Genomic DNA, 13,448 nt, shown 5'->3' on the forward strand with positions numbered 1-13,448 from the left:
CCACAGTGGTGGCCATATAAAAGTTGAACTGGCTCTGAGGTATCTACGTGCAACAGCCCTGGCACCATCCAGGTGGACATTTCTCTTTCAAGTGCTACCCAGACTTCCCTTCTCTCATGCTTCCCAGGACTGAGGTAAAAAATATCCCCAACAGAGCTTTGTTTCCATGCATCCTACTAAAAAATTCCCAAACTAACACAACTGCCCCCATGAGAGTGAATTACACCCGTCTAAAGTTCATGACCAAGCAACTGCATTTATTTAGTGACACTGAAATGCATGGTTTTAAGTAGGCTCATCCCAAACTCTGCTTATAATAAACATATCAGAGCAGTTGTAATTACCTAAACCAGTTGATTTTCTAAAGCTGGGCTAAAACTTGTGGGTTTTTTAACACAGCCAGGAGCACATTGGAAAGCAAACTATACACAACTGCACAGTAATATATAAACACTTGTACGTGTGGATATTTAACTACCAAACACTGAAATACAGTCTACATACCAAACTGGGCATCAGACATCTGCCAAAGTGCTACTCCAAAATCTCTCTCCAAAGGCCATACACAAAACAGTTGTCCAAAAGCACTTCAAAACCACACACAGAGTACAGGCATAAACGCTTTTGTGTGCGTACAGATACATACAAACCCCCTACATTTCCTTGATCTGAGCATACCAGAACGATCTATGATATTTTCTATGCCATAATCTTTGGTCTGTAGCTGGTTTATATGCAATCAAATGTATCAGCATTATCATTAAAAACATTCTGATGGAAGAAACACCATTCCCCAGCTCTCATGGTGCTTTCAAAGCACATTATGTTTCTTTCCTAAGAGCAAAGTAACCAAGTCTCACAAGCAACACGCTCCCACCAGCACAGGCTTCTTAAGTGAAGCACAACAGCCACCCATCCCAACCCCCTCCAGGCTGGGGTGGGATTTGTTTTTCTGTCACTGGTTTAACTGGTCTCTTTCCCCCTCTGTTGAACCGTACACAACATCCCAAAGCAAAGCCCATTTCAGTAGAACACTGGGCAGCACTGGGGCTGCAGCTGTAACGAGACAGACACTGCTGGCTTCTGGAAGAACATGTTTGAATGGGATTCAAGAGCCTCATCAAGAGAGAACTGCTTGGGTACTACTAAAATATACACAGAATTAAGTCATCAATTGCAGTAATCTTCTAAGTTGTACATGCTATCAAAGTTGGATAAGATTCAAGTGAGAAGCAGGCTTCTCCTCTTGAATCAGATGTATGTAACCCTGTGCACATTGCAAAGCGGTCCCCCTTGATCAGTGAAATATTTTCCTAAGATGTGAAAGATCACTAAAATGCCTCAGATTGAGCCTTAATTCTACAATCAGTCTAATTAAAGAGAGAAGAAATGGGAGAGACAGTGAATAAAACAGGACCTTACTCCTTACCTCGTCTTTAGCACTTGACATCCATATCAAAGCTGTTCGTACAACTTTTCGAAACAGGGCTTCCTTTTGGTTCCAGTGTGTTTGCACTTACGGTTTTAACGCTGTATTAATTACGCCAGGTATCTTTTTAAAGCTTGTATGTGGCTCTCAAGATAATACAGTTGCACTTAAGTTTGGCAGCTGTGCAACAGCTTGCCCTAATTTTAGATTATGAGCTCTGGAGACCTGCTCACTCTAAGACTGACAGACTTTTTAATGGAGAAAATCCGAGCTCCCCTGGGATCCAGACTTTTTTCTGATTCAGTAAGAAATCCCAGTGGCATTTGCTGAAAGGATCCCAGGATGGAAAATGACATCTCTCTAAGAATTAGCGCTTCACATTCTGATGCAAGTCTCCCAAATCTATTCTCCCTCCACGGACACACTTATAACCTCTTCAGGTTTTTCAGCAACAGGAGAGTGAAATGCCTACTTTGAGTGCTCCAGTCCGGAGCTCTGTGCCAAATTGGAATGAAGAGGCATGAATCTATATAAATAGACAAATTATCCACCCCAAACATGTCATTTTAAATTGAGATGCTGACACGGCCTTAGCTACAGTACTGCTAAGCAGGGGCTGCTTCATTTTTCAATTAAATATCCTTGTTTCTTCTTCCAGAGAAACCTCTGGAGAAATGTCTCATTTGAGGGCAGACATAGACAGAAAGTGACTCTGTCTGTCGGCTCCCAATTAAAGGCGAGGGAAGATGGATTGGAGGCACAGCCATCACCTAATAGAGATCAGATATCAACAATGATTTACGCAGCCAGATAGATACCTATTCAAGTGGGGGAAAAAAAATCATCCTTACAGCCTAGGAGACATTACTTTTCCTACTGTCATCACTCACTATTCATCTGCTCCTCAGCTTCCCACATCCCACTCCTGCCTGTGTTCTCCTACTTCACTGCGGCCCATCTAGACATGCTTGAACCAACCTGTCTTTCAGCCACCGCGACCTGTCACACACCTTTCATCATACTGATCTGCTGCTTTTTATTCAAAAGCACTACTCTATCTTTCTGGATTCCAGGTCTTACTTATTCTAGTAGAAGTACGTGCCTGTCTTGCATTACTTTTACCTCTCATGGATCTCTTTATTTCCCAGGCACACTGAAAGACCAGTGTGTGTGGGTTTGCCCTCAAAATACTAAATGCAGCAAAATTGATTCCATTTTCTGCGCAGCAAGTGCAGAATTCATCTGCAGGAATACACCATATTCTGTATACTTCAGGATATCAAACTCTGCAAGAGGTAAGCCTAAGGAAAAGGAGATCTCCTCTTCCCGGAAACATTTTAGGGAAAGATGTTTCTGGTGGGAGCAGAATAACTTCACAATCCTCAGAACACACTGATCTAGGACCGACCACGAGCAATTTGACAATTCACTGCTAGAACAGCTCCACAGTTGGAGGCTAATACCCTCATCATGATATAAGATGTGTGGGTCAAGGATCTTAAAACTTTTAATGCTGCTGAGCACTCTCAGCTCCTATGGTTATTAATGAAACCTGAGGATGCTGAGCACTATTTATGAAACCATCAATCTCTTGCCCAGAGGTCTGGCACCCTCACTTCTCCCAGTGCATTTTGCTTATAGGGATTTTTGGTCCACAAAAAAAAAAAAAAAGTTATCTTATTTAAAGCAGGAATTCAAAAATCTTCTGGGTCCTATTGAAAGAGATCTAAAAGATCCTGCCTGTCTGAAGAAAAGAAGTTTCTACTTGTCAGTTAAACAAAGGAGTAACGCACAGCCTCCTTTATAGTGTGTACTTTACCTGTCATCCAACAGCCCATTATCATGTCACGGCAGAGTGCACTTTTCTACAGGTCACTTTGTTTAAAATGACATGGATAATGCACATGTCAGCGAGCTGACAGTCCCGGCCGTCCTTCAGAGATAAAACCCACAAGACGAGCGCCTGTTCTTATCTGGGGTACATGCCTTGGTCTATCATCTAAGTCAGGCAGAACATGATTTCTCCAGAGAGCACTTTTTTCATTTCCTGATTTTAAGAAAATCAAATAAGCACCATTTGTCTTCATCTGAATATGCCTGACCTGCTCAAATGATGATGTCTCGCATTTTATAACAGGCTACATATGCTGAATTCAAATTAACAGCAGAACAAGGCCTTTAGATCTTTGCCTAGGCTGCCAGAGCAGCCTGAATAAATACACCAGGGTTAGCTGTCGTCTTTTAGAATTGGGCCTGAGCTCTGAAATTCAAAGCTTGCTCTGGCTCTGGGATTTGAAAACCACTAAATTATTGGGGATATTTGGATCTGCACTTAATCTCATTTCATTAGCGGGGAAGACAAAATATAGATCACAGAGATGAAATACACATCTGGATTCTAAATCCGGCCTGCACAAGTACTGGGATATTCTGTGTGAGGTACAACCTTGAGTCTCCCTTGCTTTGCGTTGTGGAAACTATCCTGAACCAGCACACCATCCCCATCCCCCCAAAAGCTGCCTCTCTGCCTTTTTAGACAGCTATGAGAGAAAAATACTGTGAAATGAGCAGAGGTTTAGCTCTGTAAATGCAGCGGTGGCAGGAAATTACACTTCTAGTTCAGGGTGCCATAAACATGGGAGCTGAATTTCAGTTTATCATCTTCCAGTGCATAAGGAACATCCTGAAAATGAATAATCGCTTCACAGGACGGAATGTAATGGTAATGCATTAAAAATTCATCTCTAAAAGTGCAGGTTAATATTCTGTGCAAAAACCCAACAAAACCTCCCCTTTCTGTTGTCACACTGATTAACTCCAGTGATTAGTTCCCTTATGAAAGGGAAATCACTGCAGCTCAAAGTAAATAGTGGTTCTTTAACACAGTTGGCAAATTATTAAGAAACATGGGGGAAAAAATCTCTACTTGGGAAATCACTAAAAAAAGCTGAAGGGTAGAGCTTTGGTAGTTATGTACAGAATGGGCTGAAAATCTCCTCTGCTTCCTGCTGCACAAATCCTATAGAAAACTGATTAAATTAATGGATGGTGATTTCTACATTCATTGTTTCCTTGTGGATTTTACAACATATTTGTCCTTTTCTGTTGTACAAACTGCGTACCAATTTGGTCATTTCTCTTCTTCTTGGTTTGACCTGGACCTAGCTCGCAGAACCACTCATGAAACGCTAAACACTTCAATGCTGTTACATGAATGACATCATCTGACATTATTTTGTCCTCCCCCACCTTCCATCCCCAATTTATCGAGTGAAAGAGGAGGCAAAAGCGATTACATTATCAAAACATCCCTTAAAGCTCAACGTACAACGGAAAATCACAAAACCCAACCTGCAAATAAAGAAATTAGACCAGTTTTTATGCAATTATTATTGCGTTTTCACCAGAGAAGGGAGGTAGATGTTAGTCTGTTCACAACATTAAATAAAACATCAAAACGTGCATCAGTGTGAATATTACTTCTTTGTTACCATTAGCCTTCTGAACAATAAGCAGCATTACAGATCAGCGCCTGACTTTTTCAGTGTGACATTCTTCCCTTTTTCCACTTAGGAACCCAAAGTTATTGAGAGAATTATCAGCAAGTTGTATCACTTGACTCAATGTACAGTTTCCAAATGTTGTTTCTAAAAAGACAGATCTGTATATATATCAACCATAACACTTCAATTTGAGTTTGAAGACCCTTGCCTGCAGAGAAGCAAAACAGGCGATAACAGTGGTCAAGTAACTGTTAAAGAGTGCAAATGTGAGGGTTACAAACATATTTGGTTGCTGTTAGAACTTCCCAAGGGAAAATGTTGCCACAGAAAGGGTCGGTAGTGAGACTGGTGTTCATAAACAACCCACACAAACCATGGCATCAATATGCTTGAGGATGAATTGTGGAGCCTCCAAAATATTAATGAGAATTCTCTTTCCTTGGAAGCCTATTCCAAAATTAAATGAAAGGAAACAAAGTATTTTCATTGTAGAGAGATGCTTTAGATCAATCCCAAAAGAAACTCGGAATAAATAACAGAGTAAGAGGAATAACTGAATGCAACAAATCCAACAAATTATTTTTGTTCCCATAGCGATTTCTTTTCTTACCTTTTCTTCTTGATCACTGTCGCTGTCACACTGCAACACAAAAAGAAACAAAGACACAGGTAAGAGAAACTCGTTACAGCAAAAACCTGAGAAATTTCTATGAAGAAGATGGCTGAAACACTCAAACCCTGTGGCATCAAACCTGGTTCCTTCAGGAAAAAGCTCTATTACTGTATAGGAGGAATTTTCCCCCCCTCTGTTGTTGACACATTTGTATGTTTGAAATACGAACAAACTGGACTGGACACTGCAAAAGGCGTTTGCAATGCCCTCTGTTAGCTCCATTCACTTGCACAGGAGCTGATGGTGCATGACCACATTAGACTCCAAAACTGGATCAGGGAAGAAGAAAACCAGTATTAAAGGGCTGTTTTGTTCTCTTTTGACAGCCAGCATTTCTCACACTACCTGCCAATACACTGGCTTCAAAGGCTCTGCAGCTAGGAGGGCATGGAACCAGGTTTGCCTGTCCCACAAGAGAAGCATTTGCAAAGCCCCCATTTATTTTCTAGGACTACTTGGAGGATTCAGCCTTTACTGCTGCTGAACCAAACAATTCAGAGGTCCCAGCGGAAGCCAGAACATGCCACATTAATTGATTCATTGAGGTTCTCTGTAATTCAAGCCCAGATATCACAGTAAACACTTATAATCCTATAAAATGCTGAACAGCAACACTAGTGGGTCTTGATATTCATCAAGTGCCATTGCTCCATTTTTTAATAACTTTTACTGTTGTAGAAATACATCAGGACTAGATGAATCGGGTGTCAGTACAGATAAGCATCAGGAAACCACATTAACATTCGCTACAAGTGTAAAAGCTGTAGGATTGTAAGGACCATGCAACTCACTGCTCCTCTCAGACACAGATTGGATTCATCCCACCTAATTCTGGGTGACTATGGAGGGGTCACACTTGGCTACCTCCACAGCAGAAGAATGAGGAAAACACCTTCTGTGTGGTTATTCTTTAACTACAATCTTACACTCTAGAGAACTGGGTTGTGCGGCTCATTCAAGGATGAACCAACACCTCTGCAGATCTAATGGCAGATGGTTCGAAGGACAGCATAAGATCAGTAAAGAGGAGAATCAGGCTACCCTAAAGCAAGGACCATGTTGCTGCAGCAGCCAGTTAAGCCCTTCCTGCATTTGTATCCTGTTTAATGCATCTGTGAGTATTTTCACAAGACAACCAAATTGCTTTGAAACTACTCTGTGAATTCCAAAGGTCAGCTCTACAGTGGGATGTGGATACACACAGCCAAATGCACCCACAAGTGTGTGTATCTGATTTGCACAAATCAAGTCATCTTCTGTGCATTCTTAGAACTTCCCTGGTTTACTGTTTTTTGACTCATCTTCATCAGTAAAGGCCTTCCCCACACCAGTGAGTTACATACAAACAAATTATAGCAAAGAACTATTTCTAGGTACTTGTCAAATAGCTTTAAATGAAGCAAAGATTAGATAAGATTGCAATCTGCTTTCAGATAATTTCAAACAGAAATGGAAGTGAAATTTACTTCATAACTGAAATGACTTACATAGCACGAGTTGCACCTAAGTACTCCGGCAACAAACAATTGAGAGGGAATATGAAGATATGGAACAGTTTAAGCTTGAATTTTGAAACCCTCACACAACGCTTACGTTAATGAAGAAAGTGTGCTTAACTGACAACAGGAAAATCGCACACTTCCAGAACAATTTATATAATTTCCATTTATATAAAGCACTCATACCCTCACCCTGTCAATATAGCGCATTTTGACTTCAGCATGACTACAAGTATGAGATTCTGCCACAAGGGTAAGCATAGGTAAGTATGCTTGCAAAGCAAGGCCCTACCTGTACAAAACAGCAAACACACATGAAATCACAGCATGTCACAAAGAATTCCCATTTATTATCTCTATTTTACAATTGTTGGGAAAAAAATCAGGTTTTGGCCTACAGCACTTGAATTCACTGCTTGCTTACAGCCAGGAGGACCAGCGGTTCCGAATCCAAAAGGAGAAAGAACGGGGGTAAAAGGTGGATATATAAGCAGCCAAGGATGATTCCCTTCTAGCAGCAGGGTTCAGTGGGTTTTAACACGCCATCACTCCTGCTGCTGGGGCACACGTGAAGATCTCCTCCTTCCCCCACCATTTTTTGTCTGGTTTAAGGACTCTCTCCTCTGCTGTGGATTAAGTTTTCCCTGACTCATAAGCTTGGAAAGAGCTCAGGGTTTTGTGTTTTCTGCAGTATGGAGGTACTTGGGGAGAAGAGTATTTGCCAGCAGTGACATCTGAATTTGCCAGCGAAACAGCTCCCCGCATCCAAGTGAATCTGCAGAGAAAATGCACAGAGCGCTGTCGGTGGGAAGCTCTTTCCATCAAAGTGTTAAGCTGCTGCTCTCCGACAGTCCAGTTCTAATTTCAAGGTCCGCTTAATTCCACATCAAATAATTACTGCTATACCCAGAAGCACCTTGTCTCCAGAGTTAAGCATATGGCGAAGGACTGAGACCTACTGGTGTCCATTATGGAAGCAGCACGGATGCCAAGCCGATTAAAAATGCTCAGACTCCCCTCACAACATGCCCAGTGACTGACAGCTCCGTGATTTGGCCAGTCACCGTGCCTGCCAGAAAAGCCTCTGCTGCACCGAGGCCCACATGGCACTCGGAGAAAACACTTCCATTCCCGGTATTAAATTCCCATACTGACCTGAGGACTTTGCTGTGAGCTCAGCAGGAGCGCACCATCCAATTTACAGCTCCAGCCTCCAGAGCCCTCAGTGCCAGCCTCTGGCAGAGACGAATGATGGTCAAACCCCTCCAGTTCATAAATTATGCAAAAGCAATAAACGCACTCAGCAAACAGCTCCCAACGTTTGCCCAGCCTGCTTCCAGCTACACTGTGTGAAATGCCAGCGGTGCTGCACACACAAGGCATCTATTTCACTCACAAAGAGGTTTTGTTGGTGGGGTGCGAGGGAAGGGACTCACTGTCCAGCAGCTCTGTCCTGTTCCAAGAGCAGGGTTTTATGGACAAGCTGTAGGAAAGGGAAAAAGGAGGGATGGGAGAAAAGGGCTTTATGCACTGCACTGGGGTTATAGTTACATGTAGTATGTATACGTGTGTGTCTGTGAGCACACACATTGCATGTGCATGCACATCCACCTTAAGCTAAATTTTCCCTAAGGATTAAATATATGAATTTCCTCTGGTCTATGGAAAAAACAACCAGAGCAGGGATACCTCCAAAAAGACTCGCAGAAGAAGGAAAAGGTTTGCTTCTAAGGCTGGAAACTGAACTGGAGCAACTGGATGTTCTTCCCATGCCTGAGACTGCCGTGTAGGGACTCCGGGCACTGCACTTGCACACACATTCCCCAGTGGCCCTTACTCTGATGTGCTCATTTACATTTCTGGATGCATTTTCTTCTCAGAAGTGCTAAGCACAAGGTGTTTCCATCGTCTGCAGGCTTACTGCTAACCACTGCTGCAGAAGAGGTCCTGGAAACCAAAGCTGACAACCGTGAAGTTGATTATTCAGAATTACTGGTCAATTTGGAGACTCGAGCCTGCACTGCTTGCTTGGTTCCTCTCACATTTCTCTACCTCCCAGGGCCATAGAGAAAAGTAAAATGATTTAAGCGCTTTGTGGTTCTCAGAGCACCAGACTGGTTTGGAATTGACGTGATGCAAATGGTTTCAACTGGCCTTCTGCTCTGGGCTGAGTTTCAGTGTTTTGTGCCTATTGCAAAAAGATAATTTTTCAGTGCTCTCCCATGCCTGGTTTCAGGAATCCACAGCACATGCTGCATCCAAATATTCTGCTGGGAATCCAAGCTATCATTCAGAGATAGCACGACCTGGTTTTTGGATGGCTGCCACTGGCTTCACTGGAAGCTGTGAGTGATAACGTGACAAATCAGGACAAGGAGGCTGCAGACACATTTTACACCTGAACACACAGAGGCTTCTTTCTGCGATTCTCAGGCTCAAGGCACTTCTATCTCCACACTGAGCACAAGTCGTGACTGATTACAGTCACCCAGGGCCAGGCTTGAGCAGAGTGCGGAGGCAAACTCCCCAAAGTTGGCCTGCATTGTGGAAAACCCACCCACCCGGCCAGCCCTCAGCATCATTTAGGCACTGAGATGAAAGCCAGATTAGCAAAACTGCTGAGCACCCACAGATCCCACATACGGCCAAGTTTTCAAATGAGCATGGCACAAAATGCTGTGAGATCTTCTTTAAACCACAGCCTGACAGGTCCCTCGAGTATGGGCTCTTAGAAATGCCCGTTTTATGCTTTTGAAAGTCCTGCACTGGGCAGAATGGGCTCTGAGCAGTTTTCCCAGAGAGCCTACAGCACTGCAAACCAAATCCAAAGCTCACTCAAAACTAGCTCCACAGATAAAACATGGAAACGCTAAGGTTGCTCCTAATTTCTATACAGTCAGGGGTATTAACGAGAACAGACTGACAATTGCTCAAAGTGGCCATAGTTATCACTTAAACTGTTCAAACACCTTTAATAATTGATGTGTGCAGGCTACCAGCCAGCACATCAGCTGACACTCACGTGCTTCCTTGTCCAGTATTTCTGCAGCTTCATGCTCGAGAAGTGCTGCTCAGAATCAGTAACCCACAAACTTGCACTTTCACATGTGCCCTGCAGTCAAAATTCACAGAGTTATTCCTAAAATCAGCCCCAGGTAAGGCACGAACATATGAACTCACAAGGTCTTTGTACCGACAAAGCAGAAAGCTCTTCTTTCTGCCCCAGCTTAAACCTCCAAAATCACTGCTATTGGTCTGGGTTGTGAGAGCGTAAGATGCATTCCCTGCAATACAGAGTACACACATACAGCTGCAGCGGGAAGTGGAAAAACAACTTTCTAATTCCCATTTGAGGTTTAATTGCTGCTGTGTTTTATAGAAGAAAAGGAAAACTGAAGATAGGGCTAAATATTGGCTGTACTTCCCAAATCCCCTGCCCCAGCTGAAGCAAGGGCAAGTTCAAATGCACAGCACATCATCTGCAGCACCTGCAGAATGAGCCTGATCCTAATGCCACATTTCAAAAATCAGACACCCTATGTGGTTACAGCTCTAATTTGAGCCCATTTTAATAGCTTGAGAAAGTCTGGTCCAAATCAAGCTGAGTAAAGGTCTGTGCCACCTCACAGGCTCATTCAGGCTGAAGCAACACTATGGATTTCTATGTACCTTGCTGATTGAACACATTCTTGTGCAAAAAGTGGCAATCATTGAATATATCATGTACAATGACATTGAGGAGGGCATTGTTCTCTATTCTGCTCAATGGACTTTGCTGGAACAGCTATTTCATATCTTGGATCCATTTATCATTGCCACCAAAGGAGCCAGTGCTGCTGAAACGCCAGCGCTGAACAAAGTGATTCTACTCATCTGCCTGCTGAAAAGGAATCTGAAGAGAATGAGGAAAACCCAGACCTAAGCCATGTTCACACTGACATTTACAATATTCTTGTCCATCCATCCACCAATGACAAACTGACAGCCCTGCAAAGGGCAAAGATGATATTTTAGCTATACAATTAGACCTTTGCTTCCAAGAAAAAAGGAGAAAAAAACCATCTCCCAGATGAAAGGAGACACAGACAGGGAATAAATGGGCAATTTTCTAATTGATGAAATGGAGACAGGCAGAGTCACAAAGAAACGAGGAGCAAGGATTTCACTTCTTTTCTTTCCCATCTCTGCCTTTGCCTGCAAGTAGCATTCAGCATGGAGCTCCTTGCCAAGGAATCTTCTATCTAGCATCTCACAAATTGGTTAACATCACATTCTGCTTAGCAATTCTTTGCCATTATCCACAGCGATTCACTGTAAGGAATGACTCTGAAACAGAGATGGTCTGAGAAGTTTAAGGTCTGCTTTCTCAAAAGCTGAAATTATGGATTATTCACAGAAAAGTCCCATTTTACACAAATTACCTTAGTCTGGACAAAAGATTGCAACGCTGACCTTTAATCTGAATTCCATTTTATCCAAACTACTTCACTTCAGATGAAACCTATCAGTCTTGGACATTTAAAGTTATCTTGGTCCCTTACAGGAGAACTATTCAGAACTTAGAACCACTTTTAGCTATAATTCTCTCTATTCGTCACTCCGAGGACTTTTGTGATTGATTTCTATAGCAAAACAACACAATTAGTGTCTCCTTCTACCACAACAACAAAACAATGTTTGATAAGGGAGAACTACATTTTGAGTACTAATGTAAACACCACATTACAATCCGTGTTAAAGATGATCCACATCATATTTACATAGGAGGTGAATATAACCCTTGGCAACTGATGGGTAGTACACCTACTCCTGGTAGACTACAGGGAGCTTGTTTGTAAAGGGGGATTTCACTCCAGAAAGACAGTCAACCTTGAGTCCTATTCTGAGGTTTGAATCTGTTGTGTCAGTCCCTGCATTGCCAGGGATTGACGCAGGGATGAGAAGCTGTGGCTGCCCCATCCCTGGCAGTGCTCAAGGCCAGGTTAGACACAGGGGCTTGGAGCAAGCTGCTCCAGTGGAAGGTGTCCCTGCCCGTGGCAGGGGGTTGGAACTGGAGGAGCTTTAAGGTCCCTTCCAGTACAAACTGTTCTACGGTTCTATGATCGTCTATCACTTGGAGGGGAAGGCTTGTAGCTGGGTGTGGACGGGAGAGGCTGGGATGCAGCAGAAGGGCCTGTCTGAGGGCTGTCAGGGACAGAGCTGCAGCCCAGAGTCCTGGGCATCTGCCGGGAGCTTGGTTTCACCCGCAGGAAACACCACTGACAGCCTGAGACACCCCAGGCAGAGCCCCAGTGAAGGATGAAGTGAAACCAGCCCTGTAAGAAACACATTTTCCTTTCCTCCCTGGAAACTGAGCTGAAAGCACTAAGTTATTGCAGTTCTTGGGAAAGTGCAACTTCTTTCCCCCCATTATCGCTCCCAATGGCTTCCTTATGGTGTCATTGCTCAATGATCCCACAAGTGCTTAAGGCCCAATCCAGCCATCCCCAAAGAACAGGACAATGGTCCCACTGATGTCAGCGGAAGATTAAATGGGCTCTCCAGATGTACCATTAGAAAGCTAACGATGCCATGAGTTTCTCAGCTCAGCATCTTCAGAAAGTGCCTGCTGCAAGTCAGGCATCCAAATTCCACTTGTCTAACTGGGCACCAAGCAGCTGTTGGCCACATACACAACCACATCTCAATTTTAGGAAGTAATTCTCTTCTACAATAGGAAGATGAACTCCCTGTCTCAGTTCCTCAATCCTCTATATGGAAAAATGACTACAAGCTTTTGCCTCTGGGATGCTGAATATGCATTTGCTGCCTTCTTACCTGCCTTTCCGGCTGTAGATAATTTGCAGCACATGATGTTATTTTTAGCATCCTCTCAACGGATGACGACAAGGTGCGGTGTGTAGTGTCACTTTTAGCATCCTCTTAACTCATGAGTACTTTGTCAGGGTTCAAAAAATAAGTAATAGTAAATAATAATAAGAATGTGCATTTATACTGATGGACTAAGTCAATGGCAAAGACTTAAAGTAATCAGTGTTTAATGAAGTCAGTGCCTAATACTGCATTAGCCACTATATCTGTATAAGAAAAGATTCCTATTTTGCACAACTCCTCGTCTTAGCTTGAGAGTTCGGTTTGGAATTTGAGTCTTCCTGGTACTTACAAGCTAATGAAATCAAAATATCCTGATGGACAAGAAGCAAAGCATGTTACGGGTTAAAATAATACACGAATCTATTTTTTTCCACTGTGTTGTGATCCATAAAAATCACCCTGAGCCTTTCCTCTTTCTTCTCTGCCTGTGAAGCCAATTGCTTTGATTGCAGTGATATGAGCTTGCTGAA

At 42.9% G+C, this 13,448-nt stretch overlaps 1 protein-coding gene across 2 annotated transcripts in view; it reads right to left on the minus strand.

The window, feature by feature from the left end:
- Positions 1 to 13,448, minus strand: part of AUTS2 (activator of transcription and developmental regulator AUTS2) — a gene marked incomplete at both ends in the record, with an annotated part of 731,868 nt that overhangs the window by 221,462 nt on the left and 496,958 nt on the right. For both annotated transcript variants that reach the window (XM_080629908.1, XM_080629907.1), the window contains one exon: positions 5,543 to 5,572. In XM_080629908.1, coding sequence (XP_080486034.1) covers positions 5,543 to 5,572 — 30 coding nt within the window. The remainder of the gene's footprint in view (positions 1 to 5,542; positions 5,573 to 13,448) is intronic.

The sequence above is a fragment of the Psittacula echo genome, assembly GCF_963264785.1.
Source record: "Psittacula echo genome assembly, chromosome: 15".
NCBI lineage: Eukaryota > Metazoa > Chordata > Aves > Psittaciformes > Psittacidae > Psittacula > Psittacula echo.